Genomic DNA, 20,612 nt, shown 5'->3' on the forward strand with positions numbered 1-20,612 from the left:
CAATTCATCTTCCATTCCACAATGGTAGGAAATTCTTCCAAATTGTAAACTCCAGGAGAAAACTCCTCATCTACTTTTCTTTCAGCACGTGGGATCTGCTGGTCCTTTGCACTTGCCCAAGAGAAAACCCCTTAAAAATGATGTAAATGTAGGAATCTCTCTTCTAGCAGAATTCCTTTGAGCAATGTCCTGCCAGAGACACCTGAGAGTAGCCCTGGTGAGTCTCCCTGTTCCAATTCCACACAGTAAAATATCTCCAGCAGTTTGCCTGACTCTCCAAATCCCTTTCAGTGAATGTGGGAACAGAACTTCCCCACTCTCGACTTTCTTCACACACACTACTCTATAATTTGTCACAGAGATACTTGTGTGGTGCATGTGCCTTTAAGGGCTGGATCCCAAGTTCACAGTTGTGCAGCTGAGTGTTGACACCCATGCAACATCATGCAGTCAAGCTCATGAGCATTACCATTTCACTGATGAACCTGACAGTGGTATTCAATTAAAAATAGAAGAGTAGCATTTAAAAGGCACTTAGACAGATGTATGAACATGAAAGTACTGGGTGAATATAGACCATATGCAGGCAGATGTGAATAGTTTCATTTGACATCACAATTGGCACAGACTTCATGAGCCAATGGGCCTATTCTGTGTTCTACTGCTGTATATTGTATATTCTTTGAAAATACTGCAAACCCTCACCAGGTCAGGCAGCCTCCATGAAGAAAGAAACAAGAGCCCATGTTTCTATATTCTTTGAAAATACTGCAAACCCTCACCAGGTCAGGCAGCCTCCATGAAGAAAGAAACAAGAGCCCATGTTTCTATATTCTTTGAAAATACTGCAAACCCTCAACAGGTCAGGTGGCCTCCATGAACAAAGAAACAAGAGCCCATGTTTCAGATAGCGGAGAATTTGACTATTCTAGTGCTTCGTAACCTAACATTAATATGCCATAACATGGTCCTCTAATACTCCTATATCATAGCAAAAAACTAAACTGGGATAGGTGCATGGATCTTACACAATTAATATTGATGGAGTTCATGAACCTCCTTTGAACCCTCTCCAGTTTCAACACATCATTTCTAAGATAAGGGGCCCAAAGCTGCTCACAATACTCCAAATGAGTCCTCACCAATGCTTTATAAAATCTCAGTATTAGATTCTTGCTTTTATATTCTAGTCCTCTTGAAATGAATGCTAACATCACATTTGCCTTTCTCACCACAGACTCAACCTGCAAATTAACCTTTACGGAATCCTGCACAAGGACTCCCAAGTCCCTTTGCGCCTTAGTTTTTTTGTATTTTTTCTCCATTTAGAAAAGAATCAGCCCTTTTCGTTCCATCCACTATATTCCATCTGCCATTTATTTGCCCATTCTCCTGCTCTGTCTAAGCCCTTCTGTAGACTGTCTACTTCCTCAGAACTACTTGCCCCTTCACCTATCCTCTTATCGCCTGCAAACTCTGCAACAATTCCATCAATTCCATCATCCAAATCACTGACGTATAACGTAAAAAAGAATCGGCCCCAACACAGACCCCTGTGGAACACTACTTGTCACCGGCAGCCGGTCAGAAAAGGCTTCCTTTATTTCCACTCTTTGCCTCCTGACATTTAGCCACTGTTTTATCCATGCTAGAATCTTTCCTGTAATACCATGGGCTCCTAGCTTGTTAAGCAGCCTCATGAGTGGCACTTTGTCAAAGGCCTTCTGAAAATCCAAGCACACAACATCAACTGATTCTCCTTTGTCTATCCTGCTTGTTATTTCTTCAAAGAATTCAAACAGATTTGTCAGGCAAGATTTTCCTTTGAGGAAACCATCTCTATTTTATTATGTGCCTCCAAGTACCCTGAGTCCTCATCCTTAATAATCAACTCCAACATCTTCCCAACCACTGAGGTCAGACTAACTGGCCTATAGTTTCCTTTCCTCTGCATCTCTCCCTTCTTGAAGAATGAAGTGTATTTGCTGTGTATTTTCTGGTCTTCTGGAACCATTCTGGAATCTAGTGATTCTTGAAAGATCTTTACTAATTCTTCCACAATCTCTTCAGCCACTTCTTTCAGAACCCTGGCGTGTACACCATCTAGCGCAGGTGACTTATCTACCTTCAAACCTTTCAGTTTCCCAAGAACCTTCTCTTTAGTTATGGTACCCTCACACACTTCATGCCCCCGACACCTGGAACTTCCATCATGCTGCTAGTATCTTCCACAATGAAGACTGATAACCAGTCAGGAATCAGCTTACGAATGGACTTAGTTCCTGTGGAAATAAATATTGAAGAATTATAATTCATAGTTCACAGTCTAGATTTACCTTTGCATTTCACTTTCATGCAGTTAAAACTGTTTATGTGCTTAAAATAAAAGCATTGTACAGAAATATAAATTATTGGCCTATTTGAATCATAAGGCATTTTAACTCTTTTGAAGAGTTAGACCTTTATCACATTTAATATTCTTGTTGCTCACTACTGAAACAAAAACAACTTAAAATAGAAAACAATTAAATCCATCCACTTCTCAGATTTTTCCTTTGAATAGAAATTGCCCACTGCTGGAGGCAATCTCTTCATGGGAGATTATGACCTGATTGAATCGCTCTCTTCTGTTTGCTTGTGCGACCAATATGAAAGAGTGAAAGGCAGCGTTCACTGCTTTTTAACCCCAAAAGGCAGCTTTGCTGAAAGATGTGGATCCAACACCACGACTTTATAAACCGAAGTCGGACCAGAGTTGAGAACGCAGACTGTGTCTCGGGTGGAAAATGTAGTTACAGTTTGGTGAGGTCAAAACATTTAACGATGCATAATTTAAAGTTTTGCATACATAAATTCAATTCAGAAGTGTATGTACTTGTAGTGGATGTGGTTGAAAATATATCCATACTGTATATAAATAATAAGATAACACACTTAAACTGCAAACCATACTACAGATATGTATGCCATACACCAGCTAGAATGGCTGGTGCATGGAGAGTTGATGATTATGCATTCTGTCTTATCTCCCTTGTCCAACCTACCCCTATTTCCCATCTTTCTTCTGACTTTCAGTATACTTTACCTATTGTGCCCACATTCCTCTTTTCCAATGTCTTTCTTTTCACCCTCAGATTCCTTGTCATTTACTCTCCAATGTCCTCTTCCCTCTCCAATCATCTCTACTCTTCCAATCTCCCTTTGCCTTCTCTTCCAGTCCCTTCATTAATTTCAGTTTTCTTTTTGTCTCTTCCGTTTATCTCCATCTGGTTGGTATGTTCTTCTGTCCTCCACCCCTCTGAGCCTCTATTTTCTATCCCCTGCAATTACTTACTCTCCCATCTTTTATCCTTGCTTGTCTCTTTCCTGACCCACTATCCGCCATTATCTCTGATACCCTCTCCTTTTGCTTCCTACACATTTCCCATTTTCCGTCAAACACAGCCACTTCTGCATTCTGATCTTCAACCAAATACTAAGAAATTAAGTAACCATTACCAATGAATTAATATGCACCGTCTAGTCATGGAGGGTCAGTGTGCATGCATGTATCTGGGCAACGGTGTTGTGGTATCTGCACTCTTTAGGTGTTTGTGCATGTGTGGATAGACTCATATTTTCATAACTGCATTTGTTCTGAACGCTGACAACATATCAGAAAGTAGGGAATAATTTTCAAGAACTGGGAGAACAGTATGTCATCCAAGAACTGTGGAGTATTTGTAAATAACTCGTCTGGTCAGAGGTCATAGTGATGTTACCATGAGGAGGTGAAGCACCAATTACAGGGTGCTCCATGCTGTTAGAGATAGAATAAACATTCCTTGTTTAAAGCTCCTGAGTCTTGATAATTCCAGTAGATTCTAAGTTCCACTATACTCACCTTGATGTGGATGAGAACAATGGAAGGTCCTTCACAATTAATGCACAAGGAGTTGCACCTTTACATTAGCTTACTGCATGAAGTCAAGTTCTTGCCAATGGCCTTCTCATTCACTTTGCACAAGAGCATGCAAGGTGTTGACAAATACACAACCAAAGTGATCTTGCTGCTTCAAATAAGACATAGGATAATTTGGGGAAATACTGAAGGAACTTCATCATCACCATGTGAAATTGGAATGGTGGGAGTGTGTCTTCATATAGGCATAGCTGGTGTACAGTATGTTGATCTGAGGTAAATTGGCTTATTATTTTTGCATGTACCAAGGTGACGTGAAAAACATACATCATACAGATCATTCCATCACATCAGTGTATTGAGGTAGTGTAAGGGAAAACAATAATAGGCGGAATAAAGTATGACAGACACAAAGAGTAAATTACAGGAAGACAATAAGGTGCAAGGCCATAACAAGGTAGATCGTGAGATTAAGAGTTCATCGTATTGTGCAAGGGAACTGTTCAGTAGTCTTATACGTAACAGTGGGATTGCAACTATCCTTGGGCCTGGTGGTACGTGCTTTCTTGCCCGGTGGGGTGGGGGGGGGGGCGGAGGTGGTGGTGGGAGAAGAGTGAATGTCCATGGTGGGTGGGGGTCTTTAATTATGTTGACTCCCATGATTGAATGGTTCAACAGACTTAATGGGCTGAATGGCCTTGTTCTGCTGCTGGCCTTATGGTCTAAAAGATCTAACATCTTCTTTAAATACCATGGTACTCCAAAGTCTCACTCCTTGTTTTACTCTGGCTGAACTATTGTTGTCATTTGCTAAAGTAGGGTGGAGAGTAGAGAGGCAGCCATGAGAGCAGAAGACCATATTTTGAGGATAAAGTGCAATTTTGACTGACTGATTAGTGGAGATTCAGGATGGGATGTTCGTGATGTCCCAATCTGTAGTGCAATAAAATATTGGAAATCATGTCAGAAATGTACATATACAAAATTATCACAGCAGAAAATAAACAGAGAAGTTGAAGCACCTATAGGTGTTGGTCGCAGGTTGATGTATTTCCAACAGCAATTAGTGTAAACAAAGCAAACTTAAAACCTTTGATATGAATCCTGCAGCCTTTACATTAGGTGAACCATTTTGATCTTCCACATTAATAAGAAAGTTACCGCATAACATGTCATTTTTTAAATAAAGAAGCCATGGCGTGAGATAATAATTACAAGTTTCTTTAGAAATCAACAGAAATAGAAACCTCAAGTTCGAAACACAAGATTTTTCCCATTATTGGGTGGTTATAGGACTGGATTCCAGAGATCTGGTCTGCAGATCTAGAGAAGAGTATTTGAAACCTGCCACAACAGCTGGAGAATTTAAATTCTGTTCACTTCAGTTTTGACATGCCTGCTGCTGGACACCTGATTCAACAAATGTACGTGGAAGCTGCATCATACTGCCAAAGGGCAGTATAAGGAAAAAGAGGAAGCCATCAACCTGAAATGATAATTCTTTATTGTATTCCACAAAAGCTGAGTTTTTCCAGCATTTTCCTTTGTTGTAAATCCATTGGTTAGGATGAAAAAGAAATTATAATGGGTAAGTAAGCATATTCCTGTCAAGCTTGACCATTGAGAAGAGGCCACGGTAGAGGATGATTGCAGTCAACTCATGCCAAAGGCTGAAGAAAGAAAAGATGAAAGAATAGAACAGAGCTGCAATCATGGAGGATGTTGTTGGTGAATTTAAGATGGGTGTGGAGGGGGGAGGGGTGAATTGTCTGATCAGGGAGATCCGAGTGAGTACTGTGTTTCAAGGTCTTTGCAGAGGGGAAGGTGCTTGGAGGTGGAAAAGGATGATGTCATCTGACAGGAGGACATCAATTGCTTTAGGAGCTAGGAAATGACCATGGAAAGCAAATGTTTTTTGAGGATGGTAGAGAGGGTAGGAGACTCATCAAACTCCCAGAGTGAATATGGGGTATCTGGTGGGGGGATGGGAGGGAAGCTGGAGAAAGATTTGTGTTTGAGGCTATGGGCAGGGTGAGCCTTGGAGAAAGGAAAGGTGAGGGTGGCAAATATACTTGAATGGATCCACCCGGTCCTACTAGCCAATTCAGTCTTTGAACATAAGAACACAAGAAATGGGAGCAGGAGTAGGCCATCTGGCCCATTGAGCCTGCTCCAGAATTCAATAAGATCATGGTGGACTCATCTCCACCTAGCTGCCTTTTCTCCATGACCCTTAATTCCCCTACTTTGTAATCTTTTTCTGGACGTTTGGGGTAGTCATCATGTTAAACAGCATCTCAGGAGAGAGATATTAATATTTCAATGCAATATCCTTTCATCAGAATGACATGTTATTAATGGCATCCCTGGTGATAACCAGCTATGGTAAATAAATGAAATGAAATGAAATATCTTTATTGTCATTGAATAGTACAATTTGTCATGCACCAATACAGCGAAAATGAGTTTGCAACTCTCGTACTCAATGCTATAAAACAACAAATAAAATAAATAAACAATAAATAAAATCAAGTAACCAGCCAGTACAAGCAATGTCCAGCAGTACAAAAGCACAACTCAGATGCATGACAGCCATAAAACCGGTATTAAAGTAGCAATATAACAAATTTATGGATGATGCTTGATCGATCGGTTCAGAGCAGTTATAGCTCTGGGGAAAAAGCTATTTTTCAGTCTAGAAGTGCAGGCATAAGAAATCTTATAACGTCTGCCGGATGGAAGAAGTTCAAACAGATGATTGCATGGATGTGAATTGTCCTTACAGCTGCTTGTAGCTTTCCTTAGGCAGCGAGAGCTGTAGGTGTCCTCCAGGGCTGGGAGCTGTGTCCCGATGATCTTCTGTGCGCTAGAGATGACCTGCTGAAGTGTTTTCCTGTCAGCTGCTGTACAACTGAGATACCACACAGAGATGCTGAATGGTTTTGTGAAGCGTGCTTTATTTGACCCTTAGTCCAGTAAAAAGCTATATTTTTTTCAGTTAGAAGGAATGCTGAACTTTGCTGAATGTAGAACAGTTTAAACTGCTCAGAAATTAATTCAGCTGAAGTTATATTTACATGTCAACCCAGAAATATTAGCTAGAATTCCAACAGAGGTAATCTCAGGACTACCACACAGACGGCTGCTATTGGTCATGCAATTGGAACTGAAACAAGTTATTGGAACCTGAAACAGGAACAGGCCATTTGGCCCTTGGTGTTGTGCTGAACTAATTAAACGTAATTTAACCATCTAACTAAACTAATCCCCTTTGCCTATACAATGTCCATATTGCTCCATTTTCTGTATACTCATGTGCTTGTCTACTAGCCTCTTAAACTCTTCTATCATATTTGCTTCCAATACCACCCCGGCAGTGCATTATTGGCACCCACCACTCCGTGCAAAATAGAAGTGTCCTGCATATCTCCTTTGAACTTACTTTGAAGTTTCAAACACGTGCCCTCTATGTATTGCATGTGGCTGCATTGGGACAACATTGCATATGCTGTACCTGCAGTTTAGTGTGCATTCCAAAATATTAGAAACTTAGAAACATAGAAGACCTACAGCACAATACAGGCCCTTCGGCCCACAAAGTTGTACCGAACATGTCCCTATCTTAGAAATCACTAGGCTTACTTATAGCCCTCTATTTTTCTAAGCTCCATATACCTATCCAAAAGTCTCTTAAAATATCCTCCCACCATTTCAGCAGATGTGCCCCCAACAAGGGTTGACCTGAGATGAGTGTAGAAGGATCCCAAGTTTTCTTTCAGTATCTGGTGAATTTGGTATTAGTGAGGCCAACCACAAGTAGAAGCGGCGCATTGCACCCAGTATCCTTAACCATTTCACTGGCCCTCCTTGGAAATCAGGGTTTGTATCTATTGAGGGAAAGTCTGAGTTTAACAAGGATCCTATCTATGATTGAATAGCTTACTGACATCATTCATCTTATAGGCATGGGCATGAGGTCCTGGCAATGAAAACTTGCGTGGAAATCTATCACCTACAAAACATATATTTTTATGGAATGAGGTACTAACTGATTTTCTTTTTTTTACAGCAATGAGGTGTTGTGCCTTAAAGGAATCTTCTTGAAAGCATTTAATTTGATTTGGAGATGTCTACAGCCACAGGAAAAGTTCTTGTTCAGGTTGAATATAACTATCAATACACAGCCAGGGATGGGAGACTCATCGCTATTAAACAAAATGAGATATATATTCTCCTTTCAAGAACCAATGAGCACTGGTGGCATGTTAAGAAGGATGACCAATCCAAACCATTCTACTTGCCAGCACACTATGTGAGGGAATTGACTTCAGAAACGGCAGTTTCCCCTGGAGTTCCATCCCTGGTTGGATCTGATAATGCTGAAAACCAAAATAGTGGAGAGGTGAGCAAGACTCAAAGTGTTGTTAAAAACCATTGGACTGTTGAGAAAAGTGAGCTATTTCACCAAGATAAACAAGGACACAATGACAACACTTGTGATCCAGTCCTGGAGAAAGAAAACCAGCCTAATTTAAGCTCTATTAAACCCAAGGATCCTTCATTGAATCAACTGGCCAATGACTGCCCGCCCTCACTCCGTGGCTCAAATTCTTCACAACATTCTTTGTTGCCACTAGAATTGACGCCATGTTACAGCGAAGTGGCTAAAGCCTCTGAGAAGAATAAACAGTCCAATAGTAAAAAGTTCACCACTACCATTGCACCAAAAAGGCTAAATTCCACTGTCAGGGTCCGCACCAAGCTGCAAGATAATTTTGCACACAGACTTAGCCTAATGGAAGATCTCCTGCCAGCAGTGAATCCAGAAGGCCTTGATCATAAACTTGGCCTCAATAAGGCGAAAGAAATTAACCTTTCAGAAAAGGTCTATCCTCTTCAACGTACTAGCTTTAGCCAGGGCAGCAATTCTAAAAGACACTCTACTGTAGAAATTGGTGCTGTGATATTGGGACACCCAAAGCCTGTGGAAACAAACAGCTCGACGCTTCCTCAAATACAACTTCCTGATTCTGAAAATCTTTATGAGTCGATTCCAGACATATCAAAGCCAAAGACTAAATCCCAAAAGGAAGAACATAGTGATGTATTGAAGGTATGTTCACTTAAGAATGAGGATTTATGTATGTAATATGGAAAAGCAGGGGGAATTGGGTTTGGTTTTTGAAGATACTAGACTTTCATTTGTATTCCTTTTACCTCTCAGTGATTTTCTTCTGCAAGAAGTATAGATTATTGTATTCATTGTTTTGTGTTTCTGTCCTTTGACTGCCAATCCCTTGTCTCTCAGGAATATTACCTCGTAGAGTTTTGCTTAACTTTGTGCACTATTAATTATTTATAGTTATCTAAAAATCACAATTGTTCATTCCATGCAACAGACGTATTTTATTACTTGAAGGCCTTCAGTTCAGGATGTTGGTCCCAGGCTGGAATGGACAGAGATGAACTGAGAAAAATCAAAACAAAATAATGAAGCCAAGTTAATTGCAGGAACTAGGATAGAAGGAGCATATTAGACTGACTACACATTGCAGTTAACTCATCATTAAAATAAAGTCAAAATTGAATTTATTGTCTTAGGCATAAGTCCATCATATAAGCAGTATGCACAATAAAAACATATAAATTAAACATAAATTATACACAATGTGTACAAGAAAGAACACAATTAGAACAAAAAATACTATGTGCATTTGAACACAAAGTGAGCAAAGTAGTTATTATGTTACTAAACTGTAGGGATTAGGGTTGTTCCAACTGGTTCAAGAACTGAATGGTTGAAGAGAAGTAGCTGTTCTTGAACCTGGTGGTGTGAGACTTCAGACATCCATATCTCTTGCCTGATGGTAGATGTGAGAAGATGGCATGGCCCAGATGGTGGGGATCTTTGATGATGGTTGTTGTGTTCTTGAGGCAGCATCTTCTGTAGAAACTACCAATGGTGGGGAGTGATATATCTGTGATGTATCGAGCTGAGAGACTGAAAACAGGCATATGTAAATCAATGAATATAGAAATGTTAACAAACCCATGGGATTGCAATCCCAAATGGAAAGAAATGTTTTATAACAAAGCAGTTGTCTCAGACCTGAGTGTATTCGAGTCAGAAGCCAATAGATTGTCAGGTAGCAAGTAGATCACGAGTTAGTGAGGGAGAATAGTGCTGAGGTGAAAGGTAAATTATTATTGAATCAGGAAGCATGTTCAGGGACTAAATGCAATCCTCCTGTTCCTTAACCTCATGTAGTGTGTCCTCAAGCTAGCAAGTTCCTATAGGGCTTGATAGGATTGATGCAGGAATGATATTTCTTCCTGGCTTGGGGAAATGTAGAAGAGCCACAATATAAAGGATCGGCCATTCAGAACTGAGATGAGGAGAAGTTTCTTCACCCAGAGTATAGTGAATCTTTGGAGTTCTCCTCCCTAAAGGGCTGAGTGTATTCTAGGTGGAGACTGATATATTTTTTTGGCATTAAGGGATTCAAGGGATCTGTGATTATTACAGGACAGTGGCACTGATAAGTGATGTATTATGGAACAGCAGATGTGAGGGGCTGAACAATCTTCTCCTGCTTCAGTTTCTTATTAATTTGTTAAATTTATACCAAATTAGTTTTCAAAATAATTTCATCAAAACAAGCTGAAATGTTTTGTGTAAAAGTATAACTGAGAATCCTGGAAATAATCAAAGGTTCAGGAGTCATTAGTGAAGAGAGAAAGCACACATACTGTATCAGGTCTGAAACCCAGTATGTTTTTAAATGGCAAGTTGTTCAAAGCGACTTTAAACTGTGATACTGTAACTTACCCTTGGGATTCATCATTCTGCTGTTGCATTGTGAAAACTGTGAGTGACATGACAGTCAGTCACCACTGGGGGATGCCATTTCCTGCAGGGAACACAACAATCATCAAAATATGGAGACTCAAGTGACTGCAGGCATTGGAACCTGGAGCAACACACGAAACTTGGTGGGCGAGATAGTGCCTATGGAGGGAAATCAGTCCAGGTAAGGCTCCCAACTTGAAACATTGATTGTTTACTTCCCTGGATAGATGCTGCCCAACCGCTAAGTTCCTCCAGCTTTTTGTCTGTTACTCCATTCACCAAAATATAGTTAATTAATAAACTGTAGTGTTCTAGAAATAACACTTGTGTTCCACAGGGTAGGCTTATTCAGAAAGTCAGAAGGCATGGGATCCGGGGAAGTTTGGCCAGGTGGATTCAGAATTGGCCGGCCTGCAGAAGGCAGAGGGTCGTGGTGGAGGGAGTACATTTGGATTGGGGGGTTGTGACTCGTGGTGTCCAACAAGGATTGGTTCTGGGACTTCTACTTTTCGCGATTTTTATGAACGACCTGGATGTTGGGGTAGAAGGGTGGGTTGGCAAGTTTGCAGACAACACAAAGGTTGGTGGTGTTGTGGATAGTGTAGAGGATTGTCGCAAACTGCAGAGAGACATTGATAGGATGCAGAAGTGGGCTGAGAAGTGGCAGATGGAGTTCAACCCGGAGAAGTCTGAAGTGGTACACTTTGGAAGGACAAACTCCAAGGCAGAGTACAAAGTAAATGGCAGGATACTTGGTAGTGTGGAGGAGCAGACATGTCCATAGATCCCTGAAAGTTGCCTCACAGGTGGATAGGGTAGTTAAGAAAGCTTATGGGGTGTTAGCTTTCATAAGTCGAGGGATAGAGTTTAAGAGTCGCGGGGTAATGATGCAGCTCTATAAAACTCTGGTTAGGCCACACTTGGAGTACTGTGTCCAGTTCTGGACACCTCACTATAGGAAGGATGTGGAAGCATTGGAAAGGGTACAGAGGAGCTTTACCAGGATGCTGCCTGGTTTAGAGAGTATGCATTATGATCAGAGATTAAGGGAGCTAGGGCTTTACTCTCTGGAGAGAAGGAGGATGAGAGGAGACATGATAGAGGTATACAAGATATTAAGAGGAATAGATGAGTGGACAGCCAGCACCTCTTCCCCAGGGCACCACTGCTCAATACAAGAGGACATGGCTTTAAGTTAAGGGGTGGGAAGTTCAAGGGGGATATTAGAGGAAAGTTTTTTACTCAGAGAGTGGTTGGTGCGTGGAATGCGCTGCCTGAGTCAGTGGTGGAGACATATACATTAATGAAATTTAAGAGACTACTAGACAGGTATATAGAGGAACTTAAGGTGGGGGTTATATGGGAGGCAAGGTTTAAGGGTTGGCACAACATTGTGGGCTGAAGGGCCTGTACTGTGCCGTACTGTTTTATGTTCTATGTTCTAAATAATCGGATCATTATTTGCTCAAATAATTTCCTGCGGATAAACAGTACTTAAAGTAAAACTATCCTTGTTGAAGTGTTTTCTAAACATGTTCACTAATTATTTACAAGTTTTCAACTGCGGACACTCCCATGCATGGAATCAGAACACTTAAAAATTGCCAACATAGAACAGAGGCTGCAAGGATTTTCCCCTGAGTCGGAGGCTTGTTTTTCCTTATTGCAACCAAGACCTTAAGTAAGACACTGCAGTCTAAGAATTCAACACTAATTTTGTCAATGATATGCCACTGAAAATCTCTGTTTTCTTCCTGGAGTAAAATATAATTATGCAGAAGGATAGGTCTGGACCCAGGGTTGAGATTTTTGATTGGAGAAAGGCTAACTTTAAGGCGATGCGAAAGGATTTAGAAGGAGTGGATTGGGACAATTTGTTTTATGGGAAGAATGTAATAGAGAAATGGAGGTCATTTAAAGGTGAAATTTTGAGAGTACAGAATTTTTATGTTTCGGTTAGGTTGAAAGGAAAGGTTAAAAGTTTGAGAGAGCCATGGTTTTCAAGGGATATTGGGAACTTGGTTTGGAAAAAGAGAGAGATCTACAATAAATATAGGCAGTAAAAAGAATCTAAAGAAAGAAATTAGAAAAGCTAAAAGAAGATATGAGGTTGCTTTAGCAAGTAAGGTGAAAATAAATCCCAAGGGTTTCTACAGTTATATTAATAGCAAAAGGATAGTGAAGGATAAAATTGGTCCCTTAGAGAATCAGAGTGGACAGCTATGTGTGGAGCCAAAAGAGATGGGGGAGATTCTGAACAATTTCTTTTCTTCGGTATTCACTAAGGAGAAGGATATTGAATTGTGTAAGATAAGGGAAACAGGTGGGGAAGTTATGGAAACTGATGATTAAAGAAGAGGAAACATTGGAGCATTTAAGGAATATAAAAGTGGATAAGTCTCCGGGTCCTGACGGGATACTCCCTAGGACCTTGAGGGAAGTTAGCGTGGAAATAGCCGGGGCTCTGACAGAAATATTTCAAATATCATTGGAAACAGGGATGGTGCCAGAGGATTGGCATATTGCTCATGTTGTTCCATTGTTTAAAAAGGGTTCTAAGAGTAAACCTAGCAATGATCGGCCTGTGAGTTTGACATCAGTGGTGGGTAAATTGATGGAAAGTATTCTTAGAGATGGTATATATAATTATCTGGATAGACAGGGTCTGATTAGGAACAGTCAACATGGAATTGTGCGTGGAAGGTCGTGTTTGGCAAACCTTATTGAATTTTTTGAAGAGGTTACTAGGAAAGTTGATGGGGGTAAAGTGGTGGATGTTGTCTATATGGACTTAAGTAAGGCCTTTGACAAGGTCCCACACGGAAGGTCGGTTAGGAAGGTTCAATCGTTAGGTATTAATATTGAAGTAGTAAAATGGATTCAGCAGTGGCTGGATGGGAGATGCCAGAGAGTAGTGGTGGATAACTGTTTGTCAGATTGGAGGCCGGTGACTAGTGGTGTGCCTCAGGGATCTGTACTGGGTCCAATGTTATTTGTCATATACATTAATGATCTGGATGATGGGGTGGTAAATTGGATGAGTAAGTATGCAGATGATACTAAGATAGGTGGAGTTGTGGATAATGAAGTAGGTTTTCAAAGCTTGCAGAGAGATTTAGGCCAGATAGAACAGTGGGCTGAAAGATGGCAGATGGAGTTTAATGCTGATAAATGTGAGGTGTTACATTTTGGTAGGACTAATCAAAATAGGACATACATGGTAAATGGTAGGGCATTGAAGAATGCAGTAGAACAGAGGGATCTGGGAATAATGGTGGAATCTCATGTGGATAGGGTGGTGAAGAAAGCTTTTGGTATGCTGGCCTTTATAAATCAGAGCACTGAGTATAGGAGTTGGGATGTAATGTTGAAATTGTACAAGGCATTGGTAAGGCCAAATTTGGAGTACTGTGTACAGTTCTGGTCACCGAATTATAGGAAAGATTTCAACAAATTAGAGAGAGTACAGAGAAGATTTACTAGAATGTTACCTGGGTTTCATCACCTAGGTTACAGAGAAAGGTTGAACAAGTTGGGTCTTTATTCTTTGGAACGTAGAAGGTTGAGGGGGGACTTGATAGAGGTATTTAAAATTATGAGTGGGATAGATAGAGTTGACGTGGATAGGCTTTTTCCATTGAGAGTCGGGGAGATTCAAACAAGAGGACATGAGTTGAGAGTTGAAGGGCAAAAGTTTAGGGGTAACATGAGGGGGAACTTCTTTACTCAGGGAGTGGTAGCTGTGTGGAACGAGCTTCCAGCAGAAGTGGTTGAGGCAGGTTCGATGTTGTCGTTTAAAGTTAAATTGGACAGCTATGTGAACAGGAAAGGAATAGAGGGTTATGGGCTAAGTGCAGGTCAGTGGGACTAGGTGAGAGTAAGAATTCGGCATGGACTAGAAGGGCCAAGATGGCCTGTTTCTGTGCTGTAATTGTTATATAGTTATATAAAATATGTTCATTATCATTCTGGGTCAAAATTGCACCCTAGTCATGATTCACCTTTGCATGTTTGACATTATTCCAGTATTAGTTGCACATAGAATGAAGTAATTTTCTCTGTAAAACTCACATTGGGATATTAAAGGAGAAATGATCCCTTTGAGCAACCATTGTTGGACATTTTTAGGACAACCAGGTCTTCAGAGTTTCACAATGTATCACCAGATTGGGATGTCTTTATTCTAAAGGTCTCACCTGTTTTCGCTCTTAGTCCTCTCAGGGTTTGCCTCCATATAGCATTGACCTCACCTCATCTTCTTATCCCAGATTTGGCCTTGGTAGAGGTGTGCATAAGAAGGCACTGTGCCCTTTCAGGCAAGCAGCAGAGCCACTGCTGAGAGATCTTTGGTGCACTATTGCTATGGTCATTCAGCAATTGCTTGTCCAGTAAACAAATCTCCAATTATAATTACATCTAACAGATCGTAATGTTCCAGAGAACCCTGCGAGCAGGCTTTGCTATTCACCGGTATGTGCAGTAATGTGGTCTGAGAGAGATATCAATCCTAACCGGTGAGACTACAGCTAGTGATTAGCAATGGAATCAGGAAAGGCAGCTGGGAAATTACAGTATGAGCTGGACAAAGTTTGTAGGTTTAAAGGGAAATTTCTATGCGTAGGGTTTAAAGCTAAGCAACATTTACTTCTGTGAAGTTACACAGGATGAACTGAAATTCTTGGCAGTCTTAATAGTTTTGGACCATCCACTTGGCCAATGACAATCAGTATGTAATTTGGTTATCAAAGTTTCTCCTAGTCAGAGAGCACAGTGATTCTGGCTTCTGTTTCTTGTTGCCAAGATATGCCAACATTGCAGAGACGAGGCCAATGACTGATTTCCAGTGCCAGACATCTGAGTTAAAAGGATAATCTAGGGCTTTCAGTTTGTTATCAGTTCAATAGCGTGATGGACACTATTCCCTCCAAGCTTTGCAGGTACATGGTTGCGCAGTAACTGAAACGCTCTCGCACACATTGCCTTTGTTGCCGTGTAGCTGGGATTTTCTTTGATAAATGATAAAAGTGTTGCCTCAAAAATATCGCAGCGATACTGTGATATCAAATTTTCATTTCTGGGAAAGACTGGTTCAATTAAGACGTTCACTGATATGTTGAACTACGTGCTTAGAAATGAAGAGTTTGAAGAACTGTCAATTCTTGTTGACATTGTTGGAACATTTCAAGCTTCTCGTGCTGACTGCAAACATGGGCTCAATCTTATGATTTCAATCAAATTCACCTCTACCAAGGCCAAATCTGGGACAAGAAGATGAGGTGAGGTCAATGCTATATGGAGGCAAACCCTGAGAGGATAAAGAGCGAAAACAGGTGAGACCTTTAAAATAAAGACATTCCAATCTGGTGATACACTGTGAATTCGGGAGGAGAAGATGGCAGCATGACGCAGCGCGCGCAGCTCTCCGGTGAAATGATATCGTATCTGTTAAATAGGGGCCGTGGACAATTCTGATTTGATGGAGACAGACGTGAAAGCACAGAGGAACATCTGGAGAAACTTCTGTAATGCCGGTTCGCTGCCGCTGTTACTGTGTGATCGAGAAACTTCCGGAGGAAAGGCCCCAAAATCCCCGGCTTTGCCTGCTGCTGGCGACCGAGGCTGGGGTCGAAGCATTCGGCAGAGATGGTGCTCGGTACTTGGTGTCGGAGGGTTGATCGGAGGCTCGAAGTTTTCGGACAACTCAGAGTCGGACTGTGGTCGGGCATGGCAGGGAGAGTTTTCTTCCTTCTCCTGTCTGCGTGAGATGTGGGACATTCGAGAGACTTTGAACTTTTTTTTACTGTGCCAATGGCCTGTTCCTCATCAAGTTATGGTATTGTTGCACTGTTGTAACTCTATGTTATAATTATGTGGTTTTTGTTAGTTTTTCAGTCTTGGTCTGTCCTGTGTTTCTGTGATATCACACCGGAGGAATATTGTATCATTTCTTAATGCATGCATTACTAAATGACAATAAAAGAGGACTGAGTGTCCTCATAATCTAATCTAATCTAATCTAATTAGATGAGAGGTGGAACATTTGGATGATCTAATGAGGATTAAGATGTATCTTTCATCTGGATGCAAAATTAATCCAGACGGTGTTTATAGACAATTGATTTGCAATACAGATGAGAAAAAGTTTATGAAATGTGAATGATTTTCCTTGTTGTATTTTATTATACCCTTCAATTAATAAATAAAATCAAATGTATGCGATTTTTTCAATTTTCATTCTAAATATTCATAGAATGCATTTACAAAAAAAGAACATTTAAAGTGCTGGCAGTTTTTAGACCATGTAAAAATTTCTTGCTCAGTACAATGGTTGGTCCATGCAGCTGTAAAAAAAAATTAGAGGGAACGTTGGTAATTGTAAAGAAGAACTCAGAACATTTCTCTTAATTAAACTGGAGAGTTTAGTACCAGGGCACACAGGTTTAAATTAATACAGGGGGATTTTAGGGAAAAAAAAATATTAGGAAGTTATAGCTCTGATGCTAACGTGAGAAAGTCTGCAGATGCTAGAAAACCAAAGCAACACTCACAAAATGCTAGAAGAACACAGCGAGCCAGGCAGCATCTATGGTAAAGAGTAAACAGTCGATGTTTCGGGCCAAGACCTTTCTTTAAGCCTGAGAGGGAAGTGGGGAAGGGGCCTGAATTAAAAGGTGAAGTGAGGGCAAAGAGGCTAGCTGGAAGGTGATAGATGAAGCCAGCTGTGTGGGAAAGGTCAAGGCTGGAGAAGAATCTGATGGAGGGAAGAGTGGGCAATAGGAGAAAGGGAAGGAGGAGGGAGCTAGGGTGATGTTATAGGCAGCAGAGAAGAAGTAAAAGATCCAAGTGAGGAATAGAGAAAGAGTTGGGGTGGGAGAAATTTTGTTCACCAGGATGAGAAATTGATATTCATACCATCAGGTTGGAGGGTACCCAGACAAAATATAAGGTCTTGCTCCCCCACCCTGAGGGTGGCCTCAGCTTGGTACAACAGGAAGCCATGGATCAACATGTCAGAATGGGAATGGGAATGGGAAATAGAATGAAAATGTTTGGCCACTGGGAAGTCCTGCTTGTGGCAGACGGTGTGCAGGTGCTCGACGAAGTGGTTCCCCAATTTACGATGGGTCCACCAATGTAGAGGAGGCCGCATTGGGAACACCGGACATGTTAGACAATCACAGCACATTCGCAGGTGAAGCGTTGCCTCACCTGGAAGGACAGTTTGGAGCCCTAAATGGAGGTGAAGGAGGTGAATAGGCAGGTGTATCACTTAGGCCACTTGCATGGATAAGAGCCTGGATGGAGATTAGTGGGGAGGGACAAATGGACAAGAGAATTGCGGAGAGGACGGGTGGGGAGGTAAATATATGTTTAGTGGTAGGATCCCTTTGGAGATAGCAAAAGTTGTGGAAGATAATGTGTTGGATGTGGAGGCTGATGGGGTGGTAGGTAAGGACAAGAGGAACTCTATCTGTATTACGATGGCGGGATGATGGGGTGAGCGCAGATATACGGGAAATGGAGGAGATGCAGGTGAGGGCAGCATCAATAGTAGAGGGAGGGAAACCCTGTTCTTTAAAGAAGGGGGACATCATCCTGGGAACAGATGCGGTGGAAGCAAAGAAACTGAGTAAAGGTAATAGCATTTTTACATGAGACAGGGTGGGAAGAGGTATAGTTCAGATAACTATGGGAAGCAGTAGGTTTATAAAAGACATTGGTTGACAGCTTGTCTCCAGAGATAGAGACAGAGATCAAGAATAGAGAGAGAGGCGTCAGAGATGGCCCAAGTGAATTTAAGAGCAGGGTGGAAGTTAGAGGCAAAGGTGATGAAATTGTCAAGCTTAGCATAGGTGCATGAAGCAGCATCAATGCAATCATCAATGCAGCAGAGGAAAAGTTGGGGAGTATTACCGGGGAAGGCTTTGAAGACAGACTGTTCTACCTAGCCCAAGAAGAGGCAGGCATAGCTTAGGCCCTTGTGAGTACCCGTGGTTACCCCTGGTGTTTGGAGAAAGTGGAAGGAGCCAAAGGAATTTTGAGTTCTGATGCTGAATGTATGGTGTATTCCAGATCCTAGTGGAAATAAAACCCTAAAAGAGTTGAAATAAACATTGTATGGTGTATTGATTAGGGTGGGACAGGAAGAGAGTTGTTGAGACTGAATGAATCATATTGGGCTGAAGGACTTCCCTCATTTATATTTGTCTCATAACCTTGAAAAGAAAATCCACTTCCAATACATTTATTGACAAAAGGACTTAGTCACATTTGACACACCTCGTTGAGCCTTGCAGATAAACTCTTGACGTGATGTTTATGTTTAAACTTGGAAGTGATAGATCTATTTTGGCACTTTTGTAGGTCATACAGTTGACTTGGGGCAGTTCACTGTGATGCACGTAACACCCACACGTGTGTGTGCACAGATATGCACAGTATCTTTCTGGAACAACACATTAATCCTCAGATAATAATTCTTTCTGCCTGTGATGGTTTCAGCAAATTCTAGTGTATCGGGTAATGCAACTGTCACATGGAAAGCTCCTGGAGAACTGGAAGAAAAGGCCTATAAATTGTAATTCACTACCAAATTCCAGTTGAAGTTCAGGTTTAATTGTCATTCAACCATAGATGAATATCATGAATGGAGACAAGCAAAGCAGTGTTCCTCCAGCAACAAGGTACAAAGCACAGTACCAGCAATCCTACACAGCACAAGGCACAAAATGCAGTCACACAAAAACACTATAATGTAGTCCATTTATGGTCTTCGTGTCCAGTTCAGTGAGGTGCTGCCTCTGCAATCTGCTGAATTTGAGAGAAAGAGAACTAGAAGAAAAAACTCGAATGATGTCTGGAGTGAGAATGGCATTTGGCCATCAGAGCTCAATTATGGTCTTCCTGGGGAGGGTTGCTTGGAAGACTGAGAACTTGGGTGGGGGTGAGGGGGTTGTCTGGGAGGTGTGTCAAAGTTTGAAGTATATTTATTGTCAACCCTATGATTCGTTTTCTTGCAGGCATAAACAGAAAATACAAGAACCGTAATAGAATCAATGAATGACTGCACAAACAGGGTGGACAAACATCCAATTTGCAAAAGGCAACAAACTGAAAATACAAAAGAGAAAATAATAATAATAATAATAAAATAAATAAATAAACAATAAATATTGAGAACAGGAGATGAAGACTCCTTAAAGGTGTGTTTTGGGAACATTTCAGTGATGGGGCGAGTGAAGTTATCCCCTTTGATTCAAGAGTTCCATGGTTGAGGGGTAATAGCTGTTCCTGAACCTGGTGGAGTGGGTCCTGAGGCTCCTGTACCTTCTTCCTGATGACAACAATGAGAAGAGAGTGTGACCTGGCTGGCGGAGGTCCCTGATGATGGATGCTGCTTTCTTGTGACAGTGCTTTGTGTAGATTGTGCTCAATGGAGGGAGGGCTTTACCTGTGATGGACTGGGTCGTATCCACTACTTTTTGTAGGATTTTCCATTCAAAGGCATTGGTGCTTCCATACCAAACTATGATGTAGCCAGTCATTATACTTTCCAGTGCACATCTATAGAAGTTTGTCAAAACATTAGATGTCCTGCCAAATCTTCATAAACTTCTAAGGAAGTAGAGGCAGCTGCCTTTCTTTCTTAGTAATTGATTTTGCATGCTGGGCCCAGGACAGGTCCTCTGAAATGATAACACTGAGGAATTAAAAGTTGCTGATCCTCTCCACTTTGATTCCCCAATGAGGACTGGCTCATGGACCTCCAGTTTTCTCCTCCTGAAGTCAATAATCAACTCCTTGGTCTTGCTGACATTGAGTGCGAGATTGTTGTTGTGGCACCACTCAGACAGATTTTCA

The 20,612-nt window shown here is 41.2% G+C and overlaps 1 protein-coding gene across 5 annotated transcripts in view; it reads left to right on the plus strand.

Moving 5' to 3' along the window:
• LOC134340352 (rho GTPase-activating protein 27-like) overlaps positions 1-20,612 on the plus strand; it is a 280,428-nt gene that overhangs the window by 70,965 nt on the left and 188,851 nt on the right. For 4 of the 5 annotated variants that reach the window (XM_063037495.1, XM_063037492.1, XM_063037494.1 and 1 more), the window contains exons 2-3: positions 7,971-9,014; positions 10,819-10,932. In XM_063037495.1, the coding sequence (XP_062893565.1) occupies positions 8,028-9,014; positions 10,819-10,932 (1,101 nt within the window). In that variant the 5' untranslated portion in view covers positions 7,971-8,027. The remainder of the gene's footprint in view (positions 1-7,970; positions 9,015-10,818; positions 10,933-20,612) is intronic. The other variant, XM_063037496.1, reaches the window with a different exon arrangement.

The sequence above is a fragment of the Mobula hypostoma genome, chromosome X1 (genome assembly GCF_963921235.1).
Source record: "Mobula hypostoma chromosome X1, sMobHyp1.1, whole genome shotgun sequence".
In the NCBI taxonomy this organism is placed as follows: Eukaryota; Metazoa; Chordata; class Chondrichthyes; order Myliobatiformes; family Myliobatidae; genus Mobula; species Mobula hypostoma.